This window comes from Bufo bufo, chromosome 8 (genome assembly GCF_905171765.1).
Source record: "Bufo bufo chromosome 8, aBufBuf1.1, whole genome shotgun sequence".
NCBI classification, from domain to species: domain Eukaryota; kingdom Metazoa; phylum Chordata; class Amphibia; order Anura; family Bufonidae; genus Bufo; species Bufo bufo.
Genome location: NC_053396.1, coordinates 48,120,349 through 48,140,270, shown reverse-complemented (window position 1 = coordinate 48,140,270; position 19,922 = coordinate 48,120,349). Strand labels below are relative to the sequence as shown.

At 43.9% G+C, this 19,922-nt stretch overlaps 1 protein-coding gene across 1 annotated transcript; it reads left to right on the top strand.

Annotated features, from left to right (window-relative positions):
• Positions 1-24: 24 nt before the first annotated feature.
• MARS2 (methionyl-tRNA synthetase 2, mitochondrial) lies at positions 25-19,523 on the top strand. The gene is made up of 3 exons (XM_040442373.1): positions 25-407; positions 12,040-12,374; positions 18,048-19,523. Exons 1-3 carry the CDS (start codon positions 191-193, stop codon positions 19,161-19,163), a joined length of 1,668 nt encoding a protein of 555 aa, XP_040298307.1. The 5' UTR covers positions 25-190; the 3' UTR covers positions 19,164-19,523.
• Positions 19,524-19,922: the final 399 nt, after the last annotated feature.

The following is a 19,922-nucleotide window of genomic DNA, read 5'->3' as shown; positions in this document are numbered from 1 at the left end:
CGCGCAGCCATGTTTACTAAGGGCAAAGAGTTTTGTAGAGCTGCTCGCTGTGAGTGGTTTTTATAATGTGGCGGTCCCTTTTCCCACATGCTGTGTTATAATATGGAGTCTTGACAGCGGGCATTCCAGGAAGGTCATGTGTAGGGTCAGCTGAGTGTGGTCTGTGTAGTGCGCCCTATAGCGCTGTACAATGCGGCAGCTTCTGGGCAGGATGGGACGGCTGGGCTCCTCGGCGTGGTGTGTGGGGAGGGCAGGCTATGCAGCCGCCAGGACGCCTCACCTCCTCACCACCCCGATCTTCTATGTGAACGCGGCCCCGCACCTCGGACACGTGTACTCCGCTGTCCTGGCCGATGTGCAGCACCGCCACGCCGCTCTGTGTGGACGGGACGCGAGGCTGAGCACAGGTAAGTGCCCTCCCAAGCAAGAGACATTGCCTCTATGGCAACTTCGTAATACAGACTTCTGAAAAAGTATATATATGTCAGGCTTACCGGCCTATAGTTTCCGTACCCCAGTTTTGACCCCTTTTGAATATTGGCACTAAATTTGCTAAGCGCCAATCTTGTTGAAACCTCACTGTCAATAATATAGAGTCCTTAACCCCTTCTACCCCAGGCCAGTTTTGCGCTTTCCTGCCCAGGCCATTTTTTGCAAATCTGACATTTGTCACTTTATGTGGTAATAGCTTTGGAACACTTTACTTATCCAGGCCATTCTGAGACTGTTTTCTTGTAACACATTGTACTTTATGATAGTCATAAATTTGAGTCAATATATTTCACCTTTTATTTATGGAAAAATCCAAAATTGACCAAAAACTTTGGAAAATTCCCAAATTTTCACATTTCAATTTCTGTACTTTTTTAATAGATGGTGATACCTCATATGATAGTTTATTACTTTACATTTCCCATATGTCTACTTCATGGTTGGATCATATTGAAAATGACATTACATTTTTTGGGGATGTTAGAAGGCTTAGAAGTTTAGAAGCAAAAATTTCCAAAACCCACTTTTTAAGGACCAGTTCAGTTCTAAAGTCCCTCTGTGGGGCTTACATAATAGAAACCACCCAAAAATGACCCCTTAAGCTATTCAAAACTGATTTAGGCCTCTTTCACACTTGCGTTGTCCGGATCCGGCGTGTACTCCACTTGCCGGAATTACACGCCGGATCCGGAAAAACGCAAGTGTACTGAAAGCATTTGAAGACGGAACCGTCTTCCAAATGCGTTCAGTGTTACTATGGCACCCAGGACGCTATTAAAGTCCTGGTTGCCATAGTAGGAGCGGGGAGCGGGGGAGCGGTATACTTACAGTCCGTGCGGCTCCCGGGGCGCTCCAGAGTGACGTCAGAGCGCCCCATGCGCATGGATGACGTGATCCATGTGATCACATGATCCATGCGCTTGGGGCGCCCTGACGTCACTCTGGAGCGCCCGGGGAGCCGCACGGACGGTAAGTACACTGCTCCCCGCTCCCCACTACACTTTACCATGGCTGCCAGGACTTTAGCGTCCCGGCAGCCATGGTAACCACTCTGAAAAAGCTAAATGTCGGCTCCGGCAATGCGCGGAAACGACGTTTAGCTTAAGGCCGGATCCGGATCAATGCCTTTCAATGGGCATTAATTCCGGATCCGGCCTTGCGGCAAGTGTTCCGGATTTTTGACCGGAGCAAAAAGCGCAGCATGCTGCGGTATTTTCTCCGGCCAAAAAACGTTCCGTTCCGGAACTGAAGACATCCTGATACATCCTGAACGGATTTCTCTCCATTCAGAATGCATTAGGATAATCCTGATCAGGATTCTTCCGGCATAGAGCCCCGACGACGGAACTCTATGCCGGAAGACAAGAACGCAAGTGTGAAAGAGCCCTTAACAAACTTTGTTAATCCTTTAGGTGTTCCACAAGAATTAAAGGAAAATGGAGATGAAATTTCAGAATTTCACTTTTTTGGCAGATTTTAAATTTAAATTTTTTTCCAGTAGCAAAGCAAGGGTTAACAGCCAAACAAAACTCAATATTTATTACCCTGATTCTGCGGTTTACAGAAACACCCCACATTTGGTCGTAAACTGCTGTACGGGCACACGGCAGGACGCAGAAGGAAAGGAACGCCATATGGTTTTTGGAAGGCAAATTTTGCTGAACTGGTTTTTAGATGCCATGTCCCATTTGAAGCCCCCCTGATGCACCCCTACAGTAGAAACTCAAAAAAGTGACCACATTTTGGAAACGACAGGATAAGGTGACAGTTTTATTGGGGTACATATGATTTTTAATTGGCAAGGTAACCAAAAAATGGATGTTTTGGCACTGTTTTTATTTTTAACAACATTCATCTGACAGGGTAGATCATGCACTATTTTTATAGAGCAGGTTGTTACGGACGCAATATCAAATATGTCTACTTTCTATGTTTGTTTCAGTTTTACATTAAGCATTTTTAAAAACAAAAATTGTTGTTGTATCTCCATTTTCTGAAAGCCCTATTTTTTTTTTTTTGTCTGCTGATCGTCTTGTGCAGGGGGCTAGTTTTTTGCAGGAAGAGTTGACGTTTTTATTGGTACCATTTTTCGGTGCATATGATTTTTTGATCATTCATTATTACACTTTATGGGGCAAGGTGACCAAAAAATTTGTTGTTTTGGCGCAGTTTTTATTTATTTTTACAGTGTTTACCTGAGGGATTAGGTTGTGACTTTTTTTTATAGAGTAGATCGTTATGGATGTGGCAATACCTAATATGTCTATTTTTTCTTATTTATATTAAGTTTTAAACAATAATAGCATTTTTTAAAAACTGAAATAATGATGTTTTAGTGTATCCATAGTCTGAGAGCCATAGCTTTTTTTAGTTTTTGATCGATTGTCTTCGGTAAGGTCTTTTGCGGGATGAGGTGACTGTTTGGTACTATTTTGGGGGGTATATGCCTTTTTGATCGCTTGCTGTTGCAATTTTTGTGATGTAAGGTGACAAAAATGGCTTTTTTTTTTACGGTGTTCATCTGAGGGGTTGGGTCATGTGATATTTTTATATAGCTGGTTGTTACGGACGTGGCGATACCTAATATGTATATATTTTTTTATCCATTTTACTTTAGCACAATAATAGCAGTTTTGAAACAAAAAAATTATGTTTTAGTGTCCATGTTCTGAAAGCTATAGTTTTTTTTAATTTTTTGGGCGATTGTCTTAGGTAGGGGCAAATTTTTTGTGGGATGAGGTGACTCTTTTATTGATATCATTTTGTGGGACATACGCCTTTTTGATCGCTTGGTGTTGCACTTTTTGTGATGTAAGGTGACAAAAATGGCTTTTTTAAAAAAAATTTTATGGTGTTTATCGGACAGATCATGTGATATATTTATAGAACTGGTCATTACAGACGCAGCGATACCTAATATGTGTGTGTGGGGGGGTTCTGTTATACAATAAGGGGAAAGGGGCTTTTTTTTTTTCTTTAAAAACTTTATTAAAAACACATTTTTTTTTTTTTTCTTTATTTCTGACATTCACTTTTGGGGGTCTGATCCCCTCTGCAATCCATTACAATACATCTGCATTGTAATGCATTGCCTGTTCATATACTACAGTGAGTAATACACAAACAGGTTGCCTAGGAGACCCAGCCTGAGGCTGGATCTCCTCAGCACCCGTAGAAGGCAGGTCCCGATGCCATGTAGGGCATTGGGCAGCCTCTGAACGGCATCGGGCTGCCTTCTGACACATCGAGTCCCCGCCACAGCAGCGCGGGGACTCAATGCAATCCCTCACCGGACACAAACCCCTTCTATGTCGCGGTCAGTGGCATAGAAGGGGTTAATCCGCTGGCATCAACTTTTACAGCGATGCCGGCAGATGAAGAATGTAAAAGTAAATTTCACATTAAATGTGGTCTGTCTGATGGCATACACCCCTGTATCCTAAGATAATTAAGTAATGTCATATGAATTACCTTATTTGATATTTAACCCCTTCCCGACACATGACGTACTATTACGTCATGGAAGCTACTGCGTTCCCGCAATTTGACGTAATAGTACGTCATGGTGATCGGGCGGGCATCGGAGCGGTGTGCGCCCGATCATTGCAGGGGCCCAGCAGTCCCTGCTTACTGGAGCTGACATTCCCCTGACTGGCAGAGGAAGTGTCCGGCTGCAGAAGTACTATCCTTTAAAGGGCTTTTCCCGGCTCCGTTCTCATTGTAGGTGCGGGTCGCAGCGGTGGGACCTGCACCTATCAGACAATGGAGGCATATCCCAGCGATATGCCCCCATTGTCTGAGATGGGAAAACCCTTTTGACCGACATCCCCCTCATCTGCCAACCTCGCAAACTTGTTGGGGTGTGCCAGATCTGGGCTAGCCTCCCTGGCACTCTTCCCTCTACCCTGCCTTTTAACTGTTATCCAGCTACCTACCTCACTTTCCTGAGCCTCCTCGCTACCACCCTCCCCCGCATCTACCCCATAGAGTGCTTGCTCAGTGAGCACTCTTCCAAATTGAGATAAAAAAGAGAGAGCGAGCACTCACGACATCTGTGTCATATGGAAATAGTTTTACTAGAACCAGATAAGGTTATAACAATTATACATTCACTATTAAAATACATTCACAATAAAATGCAATAAACATAAAATTACTATAATATGGTACCAATTTGATTGACACAACTGTAGTCGGGGTAGCAAATTCCGTGGCCGCACTCCGTGACACTTAAGGCAATAGTGTCAGTATCTGTGAATGGGATGGATGAAAAACGTCCTAAGAGTTCCTCATATGGGGCACTTTTTGACGGCTTGTCTCCAGTATGAGCGAACACTGTATATGTTAGTTCCTGCAGGAGGGTCCACTCTTATCAGGACAGTAGAGGCAAAGTCCCAGACTTATAATTTTTCAGTTCCTACCTGGTTCCTTATTGATGTGTCTCGCTGTGTGGCGTCTCCTCGAGGCGAGCGGTGCCGGCCGTCTGAGCGTCTTCCGCCGCAAGTTTCAGGCGGGTGACGTCACAGGATCGCGAGATCCAACAGGTAGGATTCTGAACAGCAATGTACGCTGAGGCTGTGTCTGTACTTGGCTTTGCTGGAAATTCATTCATGCATGGCCATGCAATCCATAGGGGGGGGAATCCGGTGTATTAGGTGGGCGCTTTTCCTTCTCCTTTACCAGACGCGTTTCGGGGCGTCTACACCCCTTCCTCAGTGGTCAAAGCGCCATCAATCATTCTCCACCTTTTATAGTCTATATGGTGATCCACAAAAACAGGAATCCGGATCATCTGGAGACAAAAACTGCCAATGCGGTTTTGAGTGCGGTATTCGTGCGGTTTTTCAACAACCATTGCGTTTTTTATTGCACAAGCAACTTACACACTGTAGTAAACTACCCGACATAATATTTAGATGAAAAATTATAATATTCAGATACAATTTAAAATATTTGATATTCTAATGCTATTAATATGCATATTAAAATTGGGATGGTTAAAAACAATAAATATACATACACGCTAACCCTTTCTCTACACATCGGCTGATGAACCTCACTTTCTATATTTATCTCATTGGCAGAAATTCTCTTACAAGCCCTCCCCTATGTATTTCATATATTCTATTCGATGTGTAGAGAAAGGGTTAGCGTGTATGTATATTTATTGTTTTTAACCATCCCAATTTTAATATGCATATTAATAGCATTAGAATATTAAATATTTTAAATTGTATCTGAATATTATAATTTTTCATCTAAATATTATGTCGGGTAGTTTACTACAGTGTGTAAGTTGCTTGTGCAATAAAAAACGCAATGGTTGTTGAAAAACCGCACGAATACCGCACTCAAAACCGCATTGGCAGTTTTTGTCTCCAGATGATCCGGATTCCTGTTTTTGTGGATCACCATATAGACCAGGGGTACTCAACTAGTTTTATTAAAGGTCCACATACCTGGGTCTGCAGTCAGGTGAAGGTCCGAGCTGAACGCCAACAGTAAAGATGCTATGCGATCATGTGATCCATGCGCGTGGGGCGCTCTGACGTTATAGTGGAGCGTCCCGGGTAAGTCCCAGAATTAGTAATGGCCACATTAGTGCCCCAGTAAGAATAATACCCCCAGTAAGAATAATGTCCCCATTAGTGCCCCCAGTAAGAGTAATGCCCCCATTAGTGCCCCCCTTCTCTGCTTTTGCAAAAAAATAAAATAAAATTTGCATTCACCTGGCTGCGGTGAACATTCGCTGCTGACTGCAAGCTCAGGACCGGTGCTCCAACATGATGACGTCTTGTAGGTCCTGTCTTGAGCTTCTAGTCAGCAGGGAGTGCTCTCCACAGCGTGAGCAAATGGAGGTGGAGGTACTGTAATTTTATTAATTTTTTTACTAGCACAAGTTGCGGTGGAGGTAACAGCTGTACTAATGGGCGTTCCATGATGGAAGCGCTCATTAGTAAGGGTACTTTCACACTTGCAGAAGGACGGATCCGACAGGCTGCTCACCCTGTCAGATCCATTTTGCCACTACTTCGCCGTGCCTCTGCTCTGTGCCCATCGACTATAATGGGGATGGGGGCAGAGCTACGGCGCAGCACAGTGAGAGGCCGCCAGACTAAAAGTACTACATGTCCGACTTTTTCGTCTGGCGGCCTCACGCCGTGCACTGCCATGCTGCACCGTAGCTCCACTCCCGCCATAGTCAATGGGGAGTGGCAGTCCGGCGAAATAGCGGCAGGACGGATCTGACAGGGTGAACAGCCTGTCGGATCCGTCCTGCCGCAAGTGTGAAAGTACCCTAACAGTCCTTACAGGAAAATTCTGGCACCGGCAAGGGAACTAAAATACCAGCCTTGCTGGTGAACTACTGGCCGAGTGGCAACCCAAGCCACAGAACAGACATATGATAGTTTTGTTCCGCATCCAATTCCCATTATTGGGGGATTGGATGCGGCCCCTTAATTACAATGGGGCCCCAAGAGATGCAGACAGCACACTGTGTGCTGTCTGCATCTTTTTCCGCTCCATTGAAACTAAGGGGTCCGCATCCAATGCCCCAATAATAGGAATTGGATGCGGAACAAAACTATCATGGTTTGATGGGGCTTAATCACTTTATTTAATCAGGTTACCTAAAGAAGATGGCCCAGGAGAGATGAGAACATGACACTGGAGTCAGTGACGTGTTCCCGCCTCTCAGTAGCCCTCTCCACGCACCCCTTACTTTCCAAATGTGACATTTATTTCATTGGTGGCAGTGGTGATGTCCCTCCCCTCTCCAGCAGCACGTAAGTGTCCTTTGGAGCTTGAAGCTCCCTTATGTGCTGCCGCTGCTGCAGGGGAGGAGGGACCTGTGAGCGCACTGAGGGAGAAAGCGCTGGTGCCTGCATGTGGAGGGAGCCGTCTCTCACTGCGCCCCTGGGAAGGAGGAAGTTTGCCGGTAAGCTCCGCCTCTTGCACGTACCAGAGTGTGCAGGAGGAGGAGCGCTATATGTGGAGGGAGCCGTCTCTCACTGCGCCCCTGGGACAGGAGGAAGTGCGCCGGTAAGCTCCGCCTCTTGCACGTACCAGAGTGTGCAGGAGGAGGAGCGCTATATGTGGAGGGAGCCGGCCTGTCTCACTGCGCCCCTGGGACAGGAGGAAGTGCGCCGGTAAGCTCCGCCTCTTGCACGTACCAGAGTGTGCAGGAGGAGGAGCGCTATATGTGGAGGGAGCCGGCCTGTCTCACTGCGCTCTGGGACAGGAGGAAGTGCGCCGGTAAGCTCCTCCTCCTGCACGGCACAGTGTGCAGGAGATAGTGATGGGAAGTTCGGATCTTTTAGGTGAAATCGGTTCATTTGAATCAGCTCATTCGGATCAGAATCGGATCTTCGGTTCACTTGGCGAGTCAGACTGCTGAGCTGACTCGCAAGTGAACTGAAGACTCTAGGTGCCGGTGCGCATGCGCAGCTGCTGACTCAGTCAGTGACACTGCAGTGAGTCGGCTCTTCAGCTCTCTGAAGTTGAACTCGTCTCTGATTAGTATTGAGTGAGTCAGGAAGAGTGATTTTTTTATAGTAAAGGGAAGCTGAGGCTGACGTTGGACAGGCGGACAGGAGGAAGCTGTCACTGTGGTGTGCAATGTGAATTGTTGTCTGTTGTGCATTGTTCCCCACAGTGACAACAGTCTGACACTGACAGTAGTACAACGAACCAAGTGATGTGAAATGTGAATGCTGCACAGGGAAAACTATGTGCTGAACTGTGTCATCTGTCCCTTCTCTTATCTCTCTGCTCCTTATCACTGCTGCAACAAGAGCCGACAGCCTCAGTGTAACCTGTTCTACAGTCTGACAGCCTCAGTGTAACCTGTTCTACAGTCTGACAGCCTCAGTGTAATCTGTTCTACAGTCTGACAGCCTCAGTGTAACCTGTTCTACAGTCTGACGACTCAGGGCTCTTTTAACTCAATGAATCGAATGAGTCACTGACTGAGTCGGATCTTTAGGTTCTTGTGACTCATTCCATTCATTTAGACTCCCTGACCCTGCACTACTCCGAGGACTCGAGTCAGAGCTGCTAGTGTGCTGTGCTTGCCTCGCCCCCTCAGCTCTGGTCGGTGATTGGTTGGTGGGCGGGGAGGGGAGGGGCTGGCAGAAGCAGCTTCCACTCTAAGATCATATTACTGACTCCTCCCAGTCCCGCCCTCAGGCTCCTGCTGCCAGCGTGAGGTGAGCTGAGCGTCTCTGTCAGCATTGCTCTGTGCTGTGACTGAGCTGAGCCGGTTCAAACGGATCGGATCACTCTGAACTGAATCGATTGGAGGAGCGCTCTGAAGGATGGCCGGGGTCCGGACAACTGGCGGCCGCGGTCCGTATTTGGACCGCGGTCCGCCAGTTGAGTACCCCTGATATAGACTATAAAAGGTGGAGAATGATTGATGGCGCTTTGACCACTGAGGAAGGGGTGTAGACGCCCCGAAACGCGTCTGGTAAAGGAGAAGGAAAAGCGCCCACCTAATACACCGGATTCCCCCCCCTATGGATTGCATGGCCATGCATGAATGAATTTCCAGCAAAGCCAAGTACAGACACAGCCTCAGCGTACATTGCTGTTCAGAATCCTACCTGTTGGATCTCGCGATCCTGTGACGTCACCCGCCTGAAACTTGCGGCGGAAGACGCTCAGACGGCTGGCACCGCTCGCCTCGAGGAGACGCCACACAGCGAGACACATCAATAAGGAACCAGGTAGGAACTGAAAAATTATAAGTCTGGGACTTTGCCTCTACTGTCCTGATAGGAGTGGACCCTCCTGCAGGAACTAACATATACAGTGTTCGCTCATACTGGAGACAAGCCGTCAAAAAGTGCCCCATATGAGGAACTCTTAGGACGTTTTTCATCCATCCCATTCACAGATACTGACACTATTGCCTTAAGTGTCACGGAGTGCGGCCACGGAATTTGCTACCCCGACTACAGTTGTGTCAATCAAATTGGTACCATATTATAGTAATTTTATGTTTATTGCATTTTATTGTGAATGTATTTTAATAGTGAATGTATAATTGTTATAACCTTATCTGGTTCTAGTAAAACTATTTCCATATGACACAGATGTCGTGAGTGCTCGCTCTCTCTTTTTTATCTCAAGCTTTTATTATCTTTGGGATCGGGCGCCCAATTTTGAGCTAGTAGCACCCACCGTAGCTATTAGGTGTGAGCCACCCACCTACATATATACAATTACTCTTCCAAATTGCCAACGCTTCTCAGTGTTGAAACTCGTTTGTTTAGTTACACTATGTTCGATTCCAAACTAGTAATTGGCTCGCATACTGCATACATTAGACAAGATGTGCACTGGACTGTGTTGTCAATAATGGAGCCCATACTAATTGGGATTATGCAAGAAAAGAGAAAGAAAAAATACAATAATACTGTGCAATGAAAAGCAACCGACTGAGGCTACTTTCACACTAGCGTTCGGAGCGGGTCCGTCTGATGTTTCATCAGACGGATCCGCTCCGATAATGCAGACGTTCGCATCCGTTCAGAACGGATCCGTCTGCATTATAACTTAGAAAAATTTCTAAGTGTGAAAGTAGCCTGAACGGATCCGTCCAGACTTTACATTGAAAGTCAATGGGGAACGGATCCGCTTGAAGATTGAGCCATATGGTGTCATCTTCAAACGGATCCGTCCCCATTGACTTACATTGTAAGTCTGGACGGATCCGCACGGCCAGGCGGACACCCGAACGCTGCAAGCAGCGTTCAGGTGTCCGCTCGCTGAGCAGAGCCTGAACGCTGGCAGACTGATGCATTCTGAGCGGATCCGCGTCCACTCAGAATGCATCAGGGCTGGACGGCTGCGTTCGGGGCCGCTTGTGAGCCCCTTCAAATGGAGCTCACGAGCGGACACCTGAACGCAGGTGTGAAAGTAGCCTTACTGTAGTTCCCTCCTAAAGTCCTTGAATCTAAAGTCACACACTTAATACAAACACACACTTGAAATCAAACTAGGGTTTCATGATGCCAAAATTTTGATTTGATTTCAATACCATAAAAAAGTATTGCGCTACTGGATACCATTCGATACCACACAAAAGTAAAATAAAACGCCAAAAAAGCTGTGTACATTTCTCATTTTATGGAACGTCCGGCCCAGAATAGAACAGTCCTATCCTATTTTTGGAGGGACAAGGTGACCAAAAAATGGCAAATTGCGTATTTAAGGTTTTTATTTTCTGCTACGGCGCTCAACACATAGAAGATATATTTTAATAGTTCAAACTTTTTCGGACGTGGCGATACCTAATATATTTTTTTTGTTTGTTTATATATTTTTAAATATAAAATTTGGAAAGGGGGTGATTTAAGCTTTTTTTTATTTATTATTTTTTTTATTTAATTTTAACTTTTTTATTTTATTTAAACATTAATTACTATTAGCCACTCTTAGGGGGCTAAAACCTTCGTTCTATTCAACCTAATAGAGATCTATTAGGGTGAATAGGATTTTACACTATCCCTGCTGCCCTTTGCTTTGTGCATTCAGCAGCAGGGAGCTTACGATGGCAGCCATGGATGGGTTTTAGTAGCGTCCTGGCTGTCATGGTAACTGATCGGAGCCCCGCGCGGTTTCACTGCTGGGGCTCCGATTGGAAGCTGCCACTGCCACCAATGAAAATACTTAGTTTGGGGAACCTTGTGGCCACTGTGTCACCAATGAATATAATTAACCTCTAAATACAAAGTACACGGCAGATGCCAGCTGTATCACACATCTAGCACCCGTCCTCAATTACAGGCAACGGCGATCCTGCCGAACCCCCTTAAATAACCAGTCATCTGATCGTGGCACCTTTGGGGTTAATTGACGGCGTTCGGCAGGATCACCATGTACATTTGTATTTAGGAGTTAATTATATTCACAGGGCCCCCCCAACTTTTGCAGTATTGTATTCATTGGTGGCCAGCGGCATGCTTAACAGCCCCCTCCCCTTAATCCTTTCATTGGTGACGGTGGCGACCACGTCACAGTTGAGAGGGAGGGACTCCCTCCTTCTCCACTGTGCCAACTGAGGAGAACATATACCATGTTCTGTAAGAGATACTAGACTGCGCAGTGGAGCATTCCAGCATTGGAAAACAGCAAATCACGGTATTGTATTGATCCCGATGCAAAAGTATCGATTGGGTATCAAAAGTTCGATACCCAGTGCAACCTTATATCAAACACGCAAATCAAATTTACAATAAAGCATGAACAGCTATTTTGATTTTGTCTTTTTGATATAGTATGTGTATCTTGGATTACTGGGCAACTTTGGTGATAGTTTGTGTTGGTTGTAACGTGTTTTTTTGTTTTTTTTCTTAATTTCCATTTATTAACTCAATATGTCACCCATGAGGTCTTAAAAGACCTCGGGCAGACGCTCACCATTTATTTATTTATTTATTTTTGTATTTTGCAGTTTTTCACTTTAACTGGGGCTTCCATATCAGTGAGGAAGACACACGTCTATACTTATATGTGTGTGTTTTTTTTTTTTTTTAACAGGTACTGATGAACATGGTATTAAAGTGCAGCAATCTGCCACCGCTTTTGGTTTGGACCCATCAAACTTCTGCACTTCCATTTCCCAGCAGTTCCGCACGATGTTTGACACAATGGCCATCTCTTACACAGACTTCGTGCGCACAACAGAATATCGTCATGCCCAAGCAGTTTGTCACTTTTGGAAGATACTAGAAGATAAAGGATATATCTATAAGGGGATGTACCAAGGATGGTATTGCACCTCTGATGAAGCCTTCTTAAGTGAGGATCAAACTGTGGAGAGCAGAGATGCAGAAGGCAACAAAATCCGAGTGTCAATTGAAAGTGGACATCAGGTATTAGAGAAAGATGGATGCTAGTTTAAAAAAGAACTACAAAGAGTTCAAATAAAAAAAAATAAACCGTGCGCACCCTCACTGATCGCTAGCTGCCGTTCAGAAGCAGGTCCTCCCCACACAGGAAAAGCCTTCTCAGCCAGTCACTGCTATGCTGGAAAACTAGAACTAAGGTGGACCTTATCAAATGTTACTGTTTTTAGTAGAATTTTATAAGCGGTTGTACGCACAATATCTATTCCTCAAAAAATAAGATAAATATCTCCTCATAAAGCATTTGCATTTCTATGTAAAATATTTCAAGGTATTCTAAGAGATGAGCTGCAAAAGTATATAGCAGCATATAATCTGATAACCAGAATGGATTCATGAAAAACCGCTTTTGCCTAACACGCTGGGTTTTCTGTGTTTTGGATGTTGGGCATGCGACTGATATATCTATATTTTGCAAAAATATTTGATACTGTACCATGCAAGAGCCTTGAACTAAAGCTACAGATGCAGGGACTAGGGAACAATTTTTGCACATATGTAAAGAATTGGTTACTGCACAGAACAGTTGTAAATGGTACATATTTATTAAAGCTCCATTCATTCCATGGTGTATATACAAAATATAAAACAATTGTATTAAGCATTAATAAGAGAAGATACAAACTGGTACAGAACAAAAGAGGACCCTGCCCATGAGGGCTTACATTCTACAAGGGATGGGGGAAAGATACAGTAGTTGAGGGTAAAGGTGGTTGTATAGCGGCAGCAGGGTTCCTGTAGGCTTGTCTGAAGAGATGGGTTTTCAAGTTTCTTTTGAAGGTTTCGACAGTAGTTGAGTTTGTGATATGTTGGCATAGAGAATTCAGAATATGGGTGATACATGCAGTGCTCCAGACTAAAAAAAATATCAAGGAGCCATTGGCTCATAACCTGAAAAATTTAGAAGCCAAATTTAAATTTTTAGTCGCCAAATTTAAAATACATATAATTACAGTATAATAAAAAAAACACGTCTTGCCTAAGGTTGTCACGATACCAAAATTTTGACTCTATTTCGATACCATAAAAAAGTATTGCGATACTCGATACCACATGAAAAAAATAAAACGCCAAAAAAGCCGCGTGCATTCCAGATTTTATGGAATGTCTGGACCATAATAAAACAGTCCTAACCTAATTTTTGTCGGGACAAGGTGTCTAAAAAATGGCGAATTGCACTGGGTTTTTTTTTTTTCTGTTACGGCGTTCACCGCATAGGATATATTTTTAAATATTTTAATAGTTCGCACTTTTTCAGGCGTGGAGATATATGTAATTTTTTCTTATTGTTTTATATATTTTATATGTAAAATTGGGCAAGGGGGTGATTGTGGGAACGGCAGATAAGAGGTGAGTAGTGAAGATTGGAGATTACTTGTGGGAAGGTACCAGGAGATCAGGGCACGGATGTATGGAAGGGACAGGTTGTGGACAGCCTTATATTTCATAGTGTTTTGAGACAGAGGAGTAACAAGGAGAGGGGTGGATTAGTCAGGCAGCAGAGTTGGCGATAGATTGGAGGGGTGCGAGAGTGCTAGATAAGAAGCCACAGAGAAGGATGTTACAGTAATTGAGGTGAGAGATGATGAGGGCATGTACAAGCATTTCTGCAGACTCCTAGTTGAGGAAATATATTTTTGAGTTGGAGGTGGAAAGGGCTTGGATGTGCAGCTTGAAGTACAGAGCAGAATCAAAGGTTACTCCAAGGCAGCAGACTTGGTTTACCGGGTAGAGTGTGCTGCCATTGTATGTGATAGATGGGTCTATTGGTGGGGGGAGCTAAGTGAGATGGGGAAAGATGATAAATTCTGTGTTTACCATGTTACCTTTTAGAAAGTGATAGGGGAATTAGAATATAGTAGATGGGCATTGCGGGATTCTGGATAGTAAGGAGGTAAGGTCTAGATCAGAGAGGTAAATTTGCATGTTGTCAGCATAGAAGTGGGGGTGATGGTAGTAGGGTTGCACAAATATCGTCACCCAATTGAAACTTTTGTACCCGGATCAATACAATACCGGGATTCGCTATTAACCGATATTGGGCTGCGCTATTGCTCAGCCTAGCATCAGAGAACATGGCACGCGCCGCTCTTAGTGCGTGCATGTTCTCCTCAGCCGTCACAGTGATGAAGTGGGGAGTCCCTCCCTCCCCACTGTGCTGCCGCTGCCTCCAATGAGAAAATGGTACTGGGGAGGGGCAGTGGCCCTTGCAAAGAAAAGGGAGTTAGTCAGCACCTCCCAGTGCGCAGGTGCACGCTGCCATGGAAAAAACCTAGAGGAAAAAAAGACAATGCAACAGCACCCTGCAAATCAGATAAAGTACAATAATGCCATAGTCGCAAAAAATATTATAGTGCTAATGCTACGCTTATTTATAAAGTGAGATGCTTGGCAAATGCATTTTGTACAAAACCATCTGAGCCCGTCTGCCATACGTCAAGGCGATCTCTGTAAGACGGATCCCAACACTAAATACTACCTGTTATGCACCATAATGGCCGCCATAAAGTTCAGGAAGTGTTGGATCCACATGCTGACTAACCCCCTTTTCTTTGCAGATTTACAGTGCTGGAGATGTGGCACTCCAGCGAGACGTGCACTCCTGATTAGCCTGTCTGCCCCATAGGCTGATTTTAATTACTTTCAGTATAAAGCTGTAGCCTGCTCTCACTACATTCATTGGAAGCTGTCTAGCACCAGGAAGGGTATAGAGTGGGCTTGGCATGCATGTTGGTACCTGCATCCCTTGTAAGTAATGGAGGCCATTATGGCACCAAAAATGGTAAATGGCAGAGTGGACCCAGCATACATGTGGATCCAACACTCCCTGAATTTTATGGCGGCCATTATGGCGCATAACAGGTAGTATTTAGTGTTGGGACCCGTCTTAAAGAGATCGCCTTGACGTACGGCAGACAGGCTCAAATAGTTTTATACAAAATGCATTTGCCAAGCATCTCACTTTATATATAAGCGTAGCATTAGCACTATAATATTTTTTGTGACTATGGCATTATTGTACTTTATCTGATTTGCAGGGTGCTGTTGCATTGTGTTTTTTTTTTTTTTTTCGCTGTGGCCACTGCGCCACCAATGCATATAATTAACCCATTAATACATATATAGGCGGCGGGTGCTGGCTCTATCACATACCCTGCACTCGCCCTCTGACAGGGCATGTGATCTAGCGAATCGCAGCAATTAACTCCTCAGGTGCCGCACCTGAGGGGTTAATTGACGGGCATCCCAGAGCCCTGTGCCGGGTATGTGATACGGCCGGCACCCGTCGCCTATATTTGTACTTAGGGATGAATTATATGCATTGGCGCAGTGCCCCACCCCAGTATTATAATAATTGGTGATACACTGGCCACAGGCACCCTTTCTCCCTCCCCCCAGTGTTATGGTCATTGGTGGCCACAGGGTCCCCTCCTTATTGGTGGTGCAGTGGCAGCCTCCGATCAGAGCGCCAGCAGTCAAATCGCAGGGCTCTGATCTGTTACCATGACAGCCCGGACGCTAGTGAAGCCTTGGCTGCCATAATACGTCCTATAAGTCCTGTAAAGTCCTATTCACCCTAATAGATCTCTATTAGGGTGAATATGACAAGGGTTCTAGCCCTTAAGGGGGATAATAGTTGTTAAATATAAAGTAAATTTAAAAAAAAAAAAATTAAAGTTTAAATTGCCCCCATTATCATTTTACATATAAAATATATAAACAATAAAAAAATAAACATATTGGGTATCGCCACATCCAAAAAAGTCCAAACTATAAAAAAAAATCTCCTATGCGGTGAACGCAGTAAAAACCGCGCGATTCCACTTTTTTTTTTTTTTGTTACCTTGTCCCCCAGCAAATAGGATAGGACTGTTCTATTATGGGCCAGATGTTCCATAAAATGCGGAAAGCATGCAGGTTTTTTGGTGTTTTTATATTTTTTTGTGTGGTATCAAATGGTATTGAGTATCGCAATACTTTTTTATGGTATCGAAATTAAATAGAAATTTTGGTATTGTGACAACTAGGGATGAGTGAATCGCATAAAACTTTGTTCTAATACTGTACTGAGCAGGAGCTCCTTACATTATTAGAATGTATTGGATCCGATTAGCCAAAGTTATTGCTTCGCAAAGTCTCGCGAGACTTTGCGCAATAACTTCATAAATTCATTTGTACTGTAAAAAAACATTTCCTGAACTCTGGTTCGGCTCATCGGAGCCAATACATTCTAATACTGTACGGAGCTCCTGTATTATCCAGCACCCAGTAGCTATGGCACTCGCTCTGGAGCTGGCACCATCTTAAAGACCTGACATCTGCCACGTACAGTGGATGTCGGGAATAGGTTAAAGGGGTTCTCCGGGAATTAAGAAAATGGAAAAAATTAAATATTACTTTTATTATAAATGTGTTCCCAAATACCTTTCATTAGTTATAATGGCTTGTTTTGTCTGGGGAGCATTCATTAGAAGAAATAAAATGGCCGCCGTCCTATTAGTCCACACAGAACCTGTCCTAATCACACAGGAAGACAAGCTACTTCACAACACTGGGCCAAAGAGCCGCTTCATCCTCCTCTCTGCTTGTCAGGGATTATGATCCTAAATACAGTTTAATATGATCTTCAGCTGAATCTCTGTAGGAATGGAGAGACCTGAAGTACAGAAAGGACGGTGGGGGTGTAGTAATGAGCAGCAGCAGCACTTATATGCAGTCTTCATTACCACAGTCTGTCCTGTCCGTCATCTCTGTACTTCATGTCTCCTCATGAACTCCATTCCCACAGAGACAAAGTTGAAGATCTTGTCAGCTGTATTCAGGATCTTAATCCCTGACAAGTAGAGCAGAGAGGAGGATGAGGCAGCTCTTTAGCTCAGTGTTGTGAAGTAACTTGTCCTCCTGTGTGATTAGGACAGGTTTTGTGTGTACTAATAGGACGGCAGCCATTTTATTTCTAATGATTGCTCCCCATGCAAAACAAGCTATTATAACTAATGAAAGGTATTTGGTAATCTATTATTAATAAAGTAATATTTTCTTAATTCACGGAGAACTCCTTTAAGGTTGTGAGACAGGGAAGATATAAGAGATGTGAAGTAGCCCTGTTTTGCAGCAGCAACTGTGGATTTGAAATTGAGGAGGAATTGTTTGTAAGTGACCCTGGAAGTTTGTCTCAGTACTTTAGTCAATTCTCTTTGATCTCTTTATTTATAGCCTTGTGGGCAGGATTGAGAGTAAAGTGTATGTATGGTTTTCCAATATAACTACATTGGGACACAATTTTGGAATATTCACACTGCTCATGACCTGCCTTTTACTGCTGTGCATCTACACACATAGATTCATTCAGGCATGTCTCAGCACAATGAGAGGAAAGGAAAAGCCGAAATGATTGGTTAACAAAGTGAACTTACAAAGGAATGGGAGTAGTTGAAGCCTGACTAGGAGAACTGTCAGCCCTATAACAGTTGACAAGGCTAATGAGAAGTAGCTTAATCTTATGTCACAAAATTAAGACTGATTTGTAGTACAAAAAGAAGAATTTACAAGAAACCTTGCACGCACTGACTGCAAATTAAGTAGCCCAAGTTTAATTGTAGGTAATCATATTTTAACATCCATCTTTTCTTGTTTTAGGTACATTGGATGAGTGAAGAAAATTACATGTTTAGGCTATCTCAACTACGTCCTAAACTCCTTGACTGGCTTAAGACAGAACCAATCCATCCTGTTCCATTTCTCCGTATTGTTCAGCAATGGCTGGAAAAGGAGTTACCAGATCTTTCTGTGTCTCGTCAACGTAATCGTGTATCGTGGGGCATCCCTGTTCCTTCTGACTCATGTCATACTATCTATGTCTGGCTGGATGCTTTGATTAACTATCTTACTGTTGCAGGATATCCGAATGAAAATTTGGCTCCCTGGGGTCCATCTACACATTTACTTGGTAAAGATATTTTGCGGTTTCATGCCATATATTGGCCAGCTTTCTTATTAGCAGCAGGTCTTCCACCACCCAAAAAGTTACTTGTCCATTCTCACTGGACTTGTAATGGAGTCAAAATGTCAAAAAGCCTTCAGAATGTCGTGGATCCAACTGAATGCATTAAGAAGTATACAAGAGATGGGCTACGGTATTTCTTACTTCGTCATGGTTCCCCTGAGCGAGACTGTGACTTCACACACCATACTGTTGGCAAATTGTTAAACTCTGAGCTTGCTGATGCCCTAGGTGGACTTTTAAACCGCTGCACTGCATACGCAATAAATCCTGGCCAATGCTGGCCATATTATCAGTGCAAAAGTGTGCCACCTGCAGCCTATGAAGAATTACAGAGACTTCTAGGATCTGTTAAGGAGCTGCCTAGACGGGTAGACGACTACATGAATAGATTCCAAGCTAACAAAGCCTTAGAGGCAATTGACAGCAGTGTGCGATGTTCAAATGCTTTCTTTCAGAGTCAAGCCCCATGGAAATTGTTTAAAGGAGAAGAGGAAGATAAGGCATGGGGACAGTGTGTTCTGTATATTACCCTTGAATCATTAAGGCTTTATGCTACTCTTCTTCAGCCTGCAGTTCCTGGTCTAGCTCAAACAATACTGGATCGACTTGGTGTTCCTAGTGTCTACAGAACTCTAAAAGGGAATCATTTCTTTGCAGCAACTTTGGGTGAAGAATGTTGCTTTCAGGGTCAGACTCTGGGGTCAGAATGTGGTCTTTTGTATCCAAGACTGGAGGCGAATGAGGAATAGTGCATCCTGGCGTGGAAATGAGGATGTCAGCAGAAACTTCTTATAATATATAGGAGAAAAATGATGCATTTCGATTCTAAGCAATATTCTGTTCACCTGATAATGCACAAGAGGACGGCACTGCATTCTAATTTATTGATTTCATTGGGAGCTGTATTTAGTTGCGAGCAGTCTGGAATAATGTTAACTATCTGATACTCTAGATCTGACCTGCTTTTTATATCTTTTCATTGACTAGCAGTTGCATAGATGGAAAAAGTTACAATTTTTACCATAGTAAAAGTGCACTTTCAGTCCATATCGGTGTGGAGTTAGTGTTTTTGAAATAACATCTGGCTGCTTAAAAATCTATTGTAGTGCTTTCTGCATTGTGTTTGGGCTTTTTTACCACATTTATGTTTTAGCGTCCAGCATGCTCCGGTTGTTGCATTATTTCTGGCAGTTTTTCCCATAGGATTCTCTAGAAGAGTTTAAAAAAAAAACACCAGAAAAAAAAAAACGCAAGCATATTTCTACCATACAAAAAGAAAAAACTGTGGACTCCTAACAAGCCACTGGAGCACTGACCCCTATGAGGATATTTTCATCATGATGATCACTTTATGACCAGTAGGGTCTGACTTATGCAAAGACTAGTGATCCTGACAATGAAAGGGCTGCAGCTCTGTACTCTGCCTTCCTATAGAAGTTATTGGACTAGTGGTCACACATGCCACCACAGCTCCATTCTCATGGTGCACGCTGGACTTGAGTTCTCGT